Here is a 13,952-nt window from a genome sequence, read left to right as displayed (position 1 = left end):
CTTTGACTAAATGGAGACTATTGTAAAGCTTTTCAAGCCGAGGAAGGAAAGTGACCTTATTTTTTCTCATTAACTCATAGTTCTTAGATGTATCTTGACGAAATTTGCTTCACCCATATGTTCTCTAAATATTCATGGCTGACATGCATTCTGATGAATCAAACATTAAAATGTATGTGCCCTAAGGAATATTCATGCCACTTTCAGTAAAATCTGTCAAGTAGTCTCAGAGAGCTTATAAAGAAAATAAATCCAAGAATATGTTTTGCCTACTAATCGATTGATAAATGAATGTCTAAAAGTAACCACAAATTATCATTAGGTTGATGCGCTTGGATGCTCGAAGGACTCTCCAAGCCCATGGATTTGTCACTCCAATCTGGCACCTAGCCCACCGGTGTTCTTGACCGGAAAACAGCGACTACACAAGACTTTGGCATGAATCAGCCGGAAATTGAACTCACAACTTCCTCAATCGAGAAGAGCGCATAACACCAAGGCAACTTACATAATATGAGAAAGCAAAACAAAACTGGACAAAGAGAACATACTATAGGCAAACTTTGTATTGCTTTATCGAATTAAAAACTAAACGCAATAAACGAATTCTGTATAAAACATAGGCAGGGAAATCGATGTATATATTTTAAAGGAAGTTTGTGACAATTTTCTATATTGCCTAACAAATTGTTATTAACGCTTTAGTTTCGCCACTCGCCACGTTACTCAATGTTTTTTTTTGTTTTGTATCGTTTTTTTTTTTTTTTTTTTTCCATATTATCTGTCAAGCTGATAAAATATAAATGCAGGATCATATTTACCAATACAAGCATGCTTAGGTGGTAGCAGGGGTGTCCAATTGTTTTTTTCTTTACAATTATAATTTCGAGAAGAGTTTCCATCAGACAAAATATAGCCTGTATCACAGGTCAATGTACAGCTAACATTGCCACTGGTACAGGAATGACTGGCGTGTTGAACATTAGGAAATAACTCTATAAAGCATGCATCAGCTTAAAAAAACATCAAACAAGACCATTATTTCTACGTGTACTATTCATATTTTTAGTCAATGTTTAAAAAAATACTACTGCCTTTAATTGGCTCGTTCAATAATGTTATTTTAAGTATCAACAACAAAATATATATAAAATTAATTTGTTACATGCCATAAATATCAATTAATTAGCACAGCTCACCAAATGTCTCAAGATGAAATCTACATTTCTCTTGGTCTCCCCATTTATTAGTTGAAGTAACTTCAACAACTTGGGGACTTCCAATATCTTTGTGATTCAGGTGTATAATTTCTGACGGAGAGATTGTTATTGTGATAGTTTCCTCAGTAGATGACACCATAATATGTTCACGAACGTTAAATGTGGTCCCTTCGGCATCGTATATTGGTATTCTGTTCTTTGGATATGAAGGACAGGTTAAATAGTTCGTAGTTGTATCTACAATACAACAAAAGATAACACGTGTCAATCACTTTCTTGCTATTATAGTATTGACTTTTTTCAATAATATTAGTTGTAGCGATTCTGAAACCTTCACATTATACTTTGAACAGAGGCTACTATTAGCCTGAACGCTCACTTAGAAATCAAATTTTGTTTATCAATTTTGAAGTATTCCTTCTGAAAAATCCATCCTCGTCACGTGTGCAATAACATCATAAACAAGCATATTTTTTTACTAGAGTTGTACATTTAAATTTGAGAGTGTGATTGGATCCATTTTTTAACCATTTGAGCTACATTTTTTTTAACAATAAGGCCTTCATGTAGATATCAATCACTGTGTACGTTACTATAGTGTCTTATTCTAAATGCCATTTAATTTAATGTTTGCTTCCTCTAATGGTCAGTACACATTGCATTTAATACAGTAGAATAAAGTGCACATTTAAAAATAATTTTCAGATTTTCAGAAATGTCAGGGTGCAACTGTGACTGTCTAATGTATAATTAAACGCTATTTTAGAACCAAAAACATGCTCCACAAATTGGTTCAGTGATAGGTTTGTAAGAAAATCTACATTTTATGAGATTTATGCTTACTTCATCAAATGAAAAGATTTGTGTGAAGAAATATAATCTAGAAACACTGTAAACAAGTGCACAAAGGAAATATTCCCGCTTCAAATGGACTTAATGTTAAATGATTATTGGATCATCTCCTTTGGGTATCATCCACAGTATTCATATATTTCTTCATGCACATCTACCTCTGATACCCAACCTTCCTGTAAAATTATATCAAAATCCCTTAAGCAGTTGAGGACGAGTTGCGTTACAACATATAAAAAAATTATTTTTATTTTGTAAGATTTCATCATTTTGTAATGTCAGCTTCTTAGGTCGTGGCAATAACGAATTACAATTTTTATTTCAAACGTCTGTAGAATTAGGTTCGAAGCATGCGCAAACAAACAAATCAAAATAGTAAAAATCAGTGTCTAAGATGAACACAATATTTACATTTTGATTACTGTTGAGTACCTATTCTATTTAATATAAAGAATTTCATTGATGCGCTATGAAAACCGGCGAAAATCAAATGAATAATTGGATTTTTCTTCTACTTATCATCTTTATATTAGTTTTAGTTCACCAAGTAGTTAAAAGGTTTTTAGGCGGGGGTTTAATTGGTATATGTAGTATATGTGATATTTACGCTTATATTGACCTAAAACTGGTTTTCATACTAAAAGTTAAAGATAAGAATAACAAGTGCATAATGAAACTTTCATAAAATTAAATCAATTGTAAATACAAACAGGTACCATTAACACATTTACTGATTAAATGGGAAAAATAGATAGCTTTAAGAAAATTCCAATTTGATATGGAACTAGAATAAAAGTAGCAGATGCAAAATATTCATTCCAGGAAACTTTTTTAAACTATCAATCAGACAGCTGATAAAACATTGGTACACTCTATCTTCTTTCTAACAATATTGCGAGTGTTAAGCTTATAAAAATCAATTTTAAGGTTTCAGTAGCATTTTACAATCTCGACGACTGGTTAGGTTGAAGTGAAAGATGTAAAAATCAGACAGAAAAACGGATGGGCGGAAGGAATGACGGACATCATGATAATGATTGACTTTGAAGTGATTAACATATCCAATAAGCCAACAGATGTTCTTTTAAAGTTTAGAGCAAAAATAATTACAAATTTCCAGTTTCACTTTCTAAGTGAAACTGGAATACGAATAATGAAAACGTAGATGCAGTTGAAATTGTAAGCTGATACACACTTGGTTGATGTTATTTAAGAGATTTCTTGTTTTCAGATTGAAAAATACAAATTTGGACGTGTCATTTTTGAAGCATTCAAAGTATTCCTAATTGAATATGCGTTTAAAAACCAAAACACTAAGCACATAAATAATGTTAACTATAATGATCAGTATACTTCAACACCACGTTTATGTGAGTTTTGCAGATAGAAAATAGCCTGCTTACTTTTACATCCAGCTATAGAAACTACACCATTAGCCCCCATGGTTTTGCCACCATTCGGACATTCTTCACAATAGGTAGAATTTACCCAGTAATAATTCAAAGGACATGGTGAGCAAGAAGGCAATCCATCTTTTGACATAAAACCTGGTGGACACATTGCTGAAATTCGAGATAAAAATACAAAGATTTTAAAATTCTTCTCTTCTGTATAAAGATACATTTTCTAAAATTTCCATTAAATGTTGGAATTTATGCGAAAGCATAACAAGAAATGTTTTAGGAGAGTATCCCGGTAGAAAATTGGTGCAAATATATGATAAAGTCTATGTTACAATTAAGGAAATCGTTAAAATATGGCGGGCGAAAGAACAGAACGTTTTACAGCGGATATATATAAAACGCCAACAGCATGTTGTTTTAATTTTTAAGGAATCTTCACATTTCACCTTATTCTATTATGATATGTATGACAATGATAGAAATTTCATATCAGATTATCTATTCTATATCAAATTCTCACCCATGCACGTTGTTTTATCTTCTGACTGTAAAGGGGTTTGATCTGGGCATGTTTTACATGTGCTCTGTCCAAAAAAATCCTGGAAAAAGCCATTGGGACACCCCGTACATTCATTTGCTCCAGATGAAAAAGTACCAGGCGGGCATTTTACTGAAATCAATAGTAACATATAGTAAAGTTCCTGTTTAATTGTTATTAACTAATCAAATAATTTGTGATAACGTTATTTCAAATCCTCACAAATGTTAAGCTGTTATGCAAGTTTTAGCAACATATTATAGAACGAAGTATTGTAAAGACTGAAAAAATACCCCTGTTTCAAGAGGAGAAATCATGTCTCACATTTTGGTTGGATAATATCCTCTTCTAGTGTTCTGACATTACATGTAAATTTTCATATGACGCCTTTTTCATCAATAAACATTAAGCGATTTAGACGTAGTTGCCTTTACGAGGTGTTATAAATTATGTAAGTTTGGATATGTCAAATATTATCTTCCTTTATGCACATCTTCATGTGATGCCTAACTTTCAGAGGAAATTTCACCAAAATCCATTGAGCGGTTTAGGTTGTGTTGTCTGACGATGTTTTAAATTTGATCTTTTCCGTCTTACATCAACTAAAAGTCTCAGTTACAATTCATGATCAATCTCTTCATTTCGAATTCTGCATTATATTTTTATGCTTAGTACATGATTCAAAATTACGTCAAATGTTGATTCGTCAAATTTTAAAATGACTATAAAGGATATCCATATTGTGTCTTATATTGGTTCCATAATGGTCAATATTCCATGATAAAATTCAACAAAGACGATACAACACGGAATAAGCGAAACATAACATGTAACAATTACATCTACATATACATACATGTGTCAACAATGCACTACGTTTTGTTAGATGTAGAAACCATCCAGTACTAAAAGTGGAATTTAGGACATACCTTTGAAAGTGAAAATTTCAAAGCTCCTCCGCATAGAATTGCTAAATTTGCGAAAATTTCTAATAATATTATGAATACCTATCTTTAGTGTTATAACATTGCGTAAGGTTTCATTAGAAATCCGCATGTAATATGGGAGAATATGAAGACAGTGATATGTGGGGCCTTACGCTTAGTATATCTTTGCCAATGCCAATATCCATGAATTTGTCACAAAACGTGTCAAAATAAAATTTTCTGGCAATATGCACGTCACCTTTTAATTATCTTATACTCATATAAATTTGGATCAGAATTAAGCAATTTATTTTAGGGCAGTCGCGGACAACTTAATTTCAGACAACAATCAAGTTGTTCCTTAGCCCATAGTCATTGTTTACGGAAGAAATTCCTGAAAAACAGTACATTACCCTATGGTGATCCAAGAAGCATAAAATCCAGCGAGTTATACAGAAGATATGAGTGTGCAACTTACGTCGAACAGACAAACAGACTTTAACCTACATACAAGCGTTCTTAATATGACGCTGTTATTTTATTTCTACTTAATCTCATAATTAAACAATAAACACATACTACATTTTTCTCCAATGTTTGTAATTTTCTTAACCCCAGCAATACAACTGTTTCCTTCACTAAGCACTTTGTTGTCTTGGCTGTTTTTTCTATCAACAGGACTTGATCCACTTTTACATGTAATATTGTTATTGAAATTCAGGAAGTTAAGGAGGGGAACTTGAATATTAAGAAAACTTCCACACGCCTTCCTGGCGGAGTCATGTACAGCAGTATCCAGTAATTTGATAGTGATGGTAGTAACGAACTACAAATTAACAAAGTTAACCTCAGTTTATCATGTAAGGTGTTCTGAAGAAGTAAGTATTTAATACTAATCATGTCAACTCAATAATTTATGCCAATCTATTGTAAAGTGATCTTTAGTAGTATGTATCGTTGCATGATGTCCTTAAATTATCATTCGCATTGCATTCGTATCAAAACCTTCACAAAAAAGCACAATCCAATGCAATTAAGCATAGAAATGTTAGAAGCTTGATAAAAGTATTATTTTAAGAATACAAAATACTTTTATCTCTTTCATTCTGTATTGATTTTGCAAATATTTAGACTACACATTCACAGGTTTCAACTCTCCCTCTTTCTCCCTGACGTGCCAGGGGAAAATTCAATCTCATTCGTGGCAATTGCTCGTTTTGAGAACATTTAGAGGGCGATCTTCCGCTTTATAATTCTTTACGGTTAACATCTAAGCACCTTCAAGGTGATAGACATTCTAGCACTATTTTTGGTGGACCGTTTTGTTTTCAGGATGCATGGCCCTAATTTCATATTTCCACTATTCGTTTTTATTTTCAAGGGGTACGTTTTGTTTGTTTTGTTTTTGTTTTGTTTTTGTTTTGTTTTGTTTTGTTTGTTTGGTTGGTTTTTTTTTTGTTGTTGTTTTGACTGATAACGAGAAAAGATTTCTAACAGTTAAAAAAAATGTTTTAGGTCACATCTGAAATAAAATGTAAATTATAAAAAATACCTAGCTAACAAAAATGTAGAACTATGAAAGGCATAATTATTTTTTAAGGTATCAATAAATTCAATTTCGCCATCTTACTGGTTGCACCTAGCACATATTATCCAATCCAAACAATGCTTAATATATAATTCTTGTTGCTAAGAGGTTATAGATATGAATTCAGTTTTATTTTAATGAAAATATTTCAAAACGAGGAAATTAAAATCTTTTTTTTTAAATTCACATTTGTCGTTTTATAATATAAACGATTTTAAACTGCAACTCTGTTGAACACTCACAAAAACTGTTACAAAAAATTTCCCTCAGTAGATTGTAATGAGACTCACACGTAAGAGTAAAAAGGTTTAACACCAAGGTTACAGTTTTCGACAATTTTTGTGCAATTTCAATTTTCTGTGTGTAACACTATTATCAAAGAAACACGTAAAATACAATGTACTATAAATATATTGTTATTTAAAGATATGTTTAGATTCTATATCGGATTGAACATGTCCATTATAGCGTTCAATCTGATAAGGCAGCAATCTAAAGATGGGTCATAAGTTTCTTCTCTCGATCAAAAGTTTTTAAAGTTGTGGATGAAAAATTAATGTGATAGTCACAAATATCCCTGCTTTAAGTTTAGGAAATAAAAAAGGACCGTTACTCCTAAACTGTAGATGTTAAATGCATGATTAAACTTACCACTCTAAATTTTAGTATTATGGTCAAAATTGCTGAGCTTATTAATTTTTAACAATTGGTAGTTAAATAGTGCCTTAAATATGTATGGAAATGAAAGCGTGATAGACAAATGAATGGTAGGCGCAAGAACAACTTTATACTCAAAGTTATTTGTGCAGTAAAATTAATTTGCAATTGGCTTTTCATGATCTTTAATAAATGACTGTTCTTAATTGTAGTACTGTAACTTACATCAAGACTATTCGACCATGCTTGTACATCAGTAATCTCTATATCACCAGCTCTTGTAATGTCATTGTTACATTTACTGTGTATCAAATGGGAGTAATGTTTGAAAATCTACTTTAGTCTATAGTCACAAATTCTAAACTTGCTTTCAACTTACATCAAAACTATTTGTATCAACTTTTATACCAGTAATCTCTATATCACCAACTGTCAGAAGGTTATTGTTACATAAACTGTGTATCTCTGATGTCATTGCTGATTTTAAGTCATTTAACAGTAATTGTTGCAGTCCAGTGAGACAATCAGAAGCAAACATTTTAGTTGTTGTTGCAGTAGTATATACCACCATTAACTCAATGAAGTATGCCGGCTCGTCATATCCTACAAAACATTCAAGTTCAAAGTTCAAGTTAGCTAACACTTTATTTAATGATGATATTTTGATTGATCATTTTTCTTTATCACTCATATGATAAAAAAATTCATCAAAAATCAAACTTCAGGAAATGAAAAATGCATTCTAAAAATTTATAATTCTTAAAGGTCTGATAAGGTGGTATTTTACTTATATACCTATACATCCATATCGAGGAGGCAGGGCTGGGTTCCAGAAATTTTCACCTTCACAGTTATATGTTCTGGAAGAGTTTCCATCAAATAAGATGTAACCAGTATCACAGGTCAGTGTACAGCTTAAATTATCACTGATACAAGATACAGTAGCATGTTGGACGTTAGGGAAGGACTCTTTGAAACATGAGGCAGCTACAAATATACAAAGCATTTCATGTGTTTTTTAAGTCGATTTCTTTCAAATCAATTTATATCTATATACCGTGCTAATAATAACACAATTCTCTCGTATAACTACCAAGGTCTGAGTCAAAATACTTTTGAATTCTACCAACCCCTTTTCCTCACTCAAAATCAAATGATCATCACCTGAAACCGAATTGATACATTGTTCAGGTCACAAGGCGATTTGAGACGTACTCGTTAAAGATAACCCAAAGTTTGTCATTGCATAATATGACAATGAACATCTTGTTGGACACCTTAATTTCGACAGAGTAATCAGTATTTCGGTTTTGAAAGGGAAGTAAATCTCGTATAGCGGGGCAAATTTCAGATGATATTTACCGTCAATACCAGAAATTTGGACCGACTGATTTTCATAACGCGAATATGTGAATGTCGTATGATCGAGGTTTTACCAGTTGTATGGTAGAATACATTACCGATAAGTAATAAATTACTGTTAAAACTTGTACAATATGACCGGTTAACACGAATTCGTGAATTAGGTTAAAATATTTCAAAACATAAAATGATGTTATTTTAAAGATGCCCAGTTATCTATTTCTGGCCTCATTTGATAGTTACATAAAACTAATAATGTCTAAATAAAAGGTACGAAAAGAGGTGGCATTTGATTGGTCTATGGATGTCATGGATACCACATTCCTTGTCTTTATATTGACTGATCAGAAACATTTGTTATCAACTACTATAATAGTCATGTAGAACTGTCTATGATTTAAACTTACCAGACCAATATCAGGATAATTGGCATGCGCTTTCAAAAAGTCAAATACATGCCGTATGGAACATAGTTTGGTTTTAGCTTATGTTGCTGCCTTACCCCGCGAGCTTATTCACAACTCGTTTGGAAAACATGAGTGGCCAAACTTTACGACAATCGCGATGACTTTTCATTCAGAATTGTCAACTTTCCTTTCATCTGTGGCAAAATCCCCTCAGCACCTGGGTATGGAGTTTTCATATCACAACACATACCTTATGCCAGAGCTTGCCGAAACTGCGCAGACTTTTTGTATCGCGCTAGACATGTAACTTTTAGGCTTCTTGAATAGGGTAATGTTGCTACAAGATTGAAGTCATCACTATAGAAGTTTTATGGTCGTCACCATGAACTCATGGATTGTAAAGGTGTATCCATCTGCACCATGAAAACTGATTTGTTCAACGTGTCATAGTTTTCCTGTCCTGTTACATCTACGAGGACTTAACTTTTTATGAGCAACTCGGCGGGCGTTTCTAGAAAAGCAGAAGACACTTACCTAACCGTTTCACCTGGTCCATTTTCCCAGTTTTTTTTTAGTTGAGTCCGAGTTATTCATTTACTTTTGTCACATTGTATGCATTATTTTCGTTACTCTATATTCTTTGTTGTGTTTGTTTGTTTTCCATGTCTGGTCTTTGTCCCTGGATTGCATTCTTTTGATTTCCGCTAGAATCTTGGTTCCCTTGGTTACTCTTACAATAAATATGATTGCTATATTTTGTTTTATTTCATAGCATTCTACTATCGTTTCTAAGCTGTATAATAAAGATGATCATTACGTGATTATTTCTGTATTTTCAAGTTATTGGTCAGCAATATTGGAGGACCAATCATTGGAAATGAAAAGATAAATGTCCTTGTATATACAACCTGACAACTGTTCACTTCAAAGAAAAATCAATTGATTGCCCGACCGCTTTTTTAACTCAAATTTATGTCAAACCGTACTTAGCATATAATTTTAACTTGTGATGAAAATATACTGGTATAACATTTTTTTTATTTATGCTTCAAATACACATATAATTGAACAATTCTGAACCAAAAGTATTCTTATTTTCATAAAACCTCACCATATGTTTCAAGATGAATTCGACATGTCTCTTTTACTCCTTGATCTGCAGTTACAGTAACTTCAACAATTTGGGGGTTTCCAATATCTGTATGGTCAAGATGTATTGTTTCTGCAGGACTGAAGTGGATCGATTTACGAAAGGTTGACGCATGAATGAGTTCACTTACATTATATGTAGTTCCTTCAGCTGTGTATATCGCCAATTTGTTTGCTGGAGGAGACAGACAAGTTAATAACCTTTGAGATTCGCCTGCAAAATAATAAAAATGTGCAGTAGTCAAATTATTGTAATGTCTAGAATTTGTTAAGAAAACAGAGAGCTTTTTTGTACTTTTGGCCATCGTTGAGGCAAAAATCCAAAATGTTCGATTCTTCTAACTTATTCTTTCTACCAAAGGTAAAAAGACATGTATAACTATCACCAGGCAGCCAAACGTTTCAGCGTTCTACTGATCCTATTAAAATTACCGTTACACTAATGGTTTTGAGTAAACTACAAAATATGCAACATCTCAATTTAAAGGTTTTTTTCGTTGGGGAAGAGGTACATATTTTGCACTTCATAAACCATTAATGTTACGGCAACATTCTTGGCATCATCTACAAACTGAGATATTTTGCTATATATATATACTTGTAGTAAGGATCGTAAAAGAAAATTATTAGTCCATGTGATTGGAGGTGCCACTGGTTACCCCACTGATTAACTTCGGGATCATTAGGTACAAATCGTATGATTTTCCCCTAAAAAAGATACAAAATACTGTTTAAGGGAAAACATTTTCATCAATCTGGTACGTTGGGTTATTTTGGCGGTTTCCCGTCAAATTATGCATGTTAATTATGATGCATTCAGAATGATAAGTTTTTTTTTTATATTTTGGAGTTTTCCTCCCCATGAAAGCAAAAAAAGCCTTATATCCCAAAAACAATATTGACTTACCTGACCATTATTGTTGTTTAATTACGCAATACGATAACAATCAATATACCCCCAAAGATAATGATGGTAACAGTATTTGATTTTCAAAAACAGTTGTCAAAGATAAGCCTAAATACGTGTAAAATGCTAGTTTATGAACTTTTGTCGCTAACATACATCCTTAAAAATGTCAGGTTTTGATGACACTTGTTTTCGTCCACAGCTGCTAACACACCGATATATATTGCCTGTCTACATTTTCGCAAATGGTGTGGTCAATTTTTGCCCTTTTTTTTTGTTTATTATTCAAAAGAAAATCGCTATTTTATCACAACAAAAATGAGAACAAATTTGAAACAATGACAAGTTTATAAAAAAAGTATTTTACTTTTTTCATGACGATATTTGGTTTAATAGTTGAAAATAAATTAGTGTTCCCGGATTTTCTTGATTTACAGTTTTTCATATTGATACTTTTTAGGCCATCTTACTAATGAGATTATAGATATTGCATTGTGAGTATATTATTTTTTCCATAACACATTAGTATGAATCATTATAATGGTAATCAAAGGAGCTAAGGCTCGAGCGATGATCAAAATAATATATTACAAGGAATAAGACTAAACAGGGACTATAGACACACACAACATAGAATGTGATTTGCAACTGTTGATAACAATCTTAAATTTATGGTGTTAAAAGAAATGTTAGAATGTAAATCTTGAAAAGCATTTAAAAATCTGTAGACCAAACTAGTCGTGAATTTTTATTTGGTAATAAAGACATATCAGTTGTCTTAAACTATAGATATCTTGGTCTGTTACCCATAGAATTTTCAGATTAATGCTGTCCAGCACAGAGTTATCAGATTTTTATGGGGTTGGTAAATACACTCAAACAATGCATTAAATGGCGATATGGGCTTGAGGCTTGAGTACCAATGCAGTTAAGACAATAAGAAACCGGTGTTACAGATTAATTTCTAAACTCAGGGATGGTGATATGGATAAATTTTAAGATATTAAAAACGTTTTGAGTAAAAACGATATTGAACCGATAGTGTTTTTGAAAAATTTGTATTGTATGAAAAATAGTATTCTATTTCAAAATGTTGGAAAAAGGCTACGTACTTATTAATTGCTTAAAACAATTATGGAACTGAACTTTATTTGAAGAAAAACATTTCATATAGATATAGATGTGCGTTTGCATAATTTCTTTGTGGTTTACCCCGTTGAAGATTGAAACCAGTAGAAATAAAAATAAAAATGTTGATGACAGTGTGTTTTATATGTAGTACTTTAAGTGGAATAGAAAAAAAAAAACATGTGTCCATTGCATGTAGACCTACGTTCCAAACTGTTTACTGATGCTTTAAAATTTGTTGACAATTTTAGTGATGATGAAACACTTTATTTTATTCAATAACTCAGAATTTTATTATATGGTTATCAAGACCTGCTTTGATACTTTAAATAAAAGGAATACCTTTTTATACTCTTAAATATAGCTGTATTTTGTTGTGATAAATGCATATATTATTATAGTTCTAAAGTCTTGCATAATTCTCAAAAGAATGACACTTGAGGTTTTAATTGTTGTTATTATTTTTGTATATTTGTCATGTTTTACATATGGTTAGACTATAATAAAATATTGAATATTGAATCTAGAATACGAAATAACCAATACAATATTTACTGAGAAACAAAAGTAAATGAGCAACCCGGACTTCACTAAAAAGTGGGAGCATGGACCAGGTTCATCCATAGGGTAAACACTATCTGCTTTTCCAGAAACATCTGCCCAGCTCCTCGTAAAAATACCGAGTATTGGTTATTCGAAAGAGGAAAAGAAAACTATAACTCGGGTATAACGATCAACGAGCTCATAATGACGACCATTAAACTATGTAGTGATGGCTAATCATGATTTAAACATAACCATAAACCTGTCATAACCCTGAAGCCTTATTGTAAGAAGTCTAGCAGCACTGTACGAAAAATTGTTCTACCTTTCTTAGAGTAACAGCGATGTCCAATGCTTTTAAGCCTGGATCTCACCTGAGAATGGGCATTGTAGTGCATAAACAGTTAGAAAATTATATTTTTGCTATATGAAACATCCAAATTGGTTTTGATCAAAATCTAAAATAAGAGATGAATAATTCAAATATATAATAAAGATTTGTGAAAGTTTCATTAAATTGTCAGTTAGGGAAGAGGATAACAGATAATACCTAGCGCCCCTCTGCATAAAGGATGATAGGATGGACACCGCTATCACTATATACCCACTAAAAAGGTGGGAGGTACACGTTAAATCTTGCAAAAAAAAAATGAAATCAAAGATTAATTGTTAACACGATCAACTAGTTTTTCACATTCAAGCTATACAATGCGTCTAAACGCAGTAACAACCTTTGTAAATTTTGTTTTCTTCTTCTTTCCCACTTATTTCACTTATGTCATGTACATATTTCTTACTTAAATATTTTTATGAAATGCATTGTATTATATTCATTATCAAAATTGTACCCATTTACTTTTTTATGTATTTGTATGTATCCATCAGCATTATGTTTATTCCACTCTCATTCACCTGGACCTAACAGGTGTGACATAATTATGGGTATCGGTATTGAACAATTTAGAATGAGAGTGGGTCTCTTAAATATATCCATTACATACAGCAGAGCACAGAATCTGTTATTATTAGATGTGATATATTTTAACCTTTTTGCGCTTTACAAGCTTGATTCTTTACCTATGATATTTGTATTATTATTAAATTTAGAATTGAGCCATAATTAAAATGAGAAGGGCGTTTTTTATCCAAAAGTTAGTTAATGTTATATTGTTTTAACAGTTCTACTGTTATTGATAATAGAAATGTCGCTTCTTATGTCTGGGTTGGAATTCAATCCAGGCCCTTTTGGTCATGATAACGAATCTGGGAATA

General features: G+C 32.0%; 1 protein-coding gene across 7 annotated transcripts in view; it reads right to left on the bottom strand.

The window, feature by feature from the left end:
- Positions 1-13,952, bottom strand: part of LOC148619417 (uncharacterized) — a 67,428-nt gene that overhangs the window by 31,444 nt on the left and 22,032 nt on the right. For all 7 annotated transcript variants that reach the window (XM_088579290.1, XM_088579283.1, XM_088579284.1 and 4 more), the window contains 8 exons: positions 10,065-10,316; positions 7,980-8,171; positions 7,564-7,787; positions 5,519-5,765; positions 3,996-4,145; positions 3,476-3,634; positions 1,200-1,457; positions 822-1,013 (listed from right to left, as the gene is read on the bottom strand). In XM_088579290.1, the coding sequence (XP_088435416.1) occupies positions 822-1,013; positions 1,200-1,457; positions 3,476-3,634; positions 3,996-4,145; positions 5,519-5,765; positions 7,564-7,787; positions 7,980-8,171; positions 10,065-10,316 (1,674 nt within the window). The remainder of the gene's footprint in view (positions 1-821; positions 1,014-1,199; positions 1,458-3,475; positions 3,635-3,995; positions 4,146-5,518; positions 5,766-7,563; positions 7,788-7,979; positions 8,172-10,064; positions 10,317-13,952) is intronic.

Source organism: Perna viridis, chromosome 4, assembly GCF_037379345.1.
Source record: "Perna viridis isolate PV_CMFRI_1.1 ecotype Kerala chromosome 4, ASM3737934v1, whole genome shotgun sequence".
Classification (NCBI taxonomy): Eukaryota; Metazoa; Mollusca; class Bivalvia; order Mytilida; family Mytilidae; genus Perna; species Perna viridis.
The sequence above is the reverse complement of the archived record's forward strand: the minus strand, read 5'-3'. Positions and strand labels throughout refer to the sequence as shown.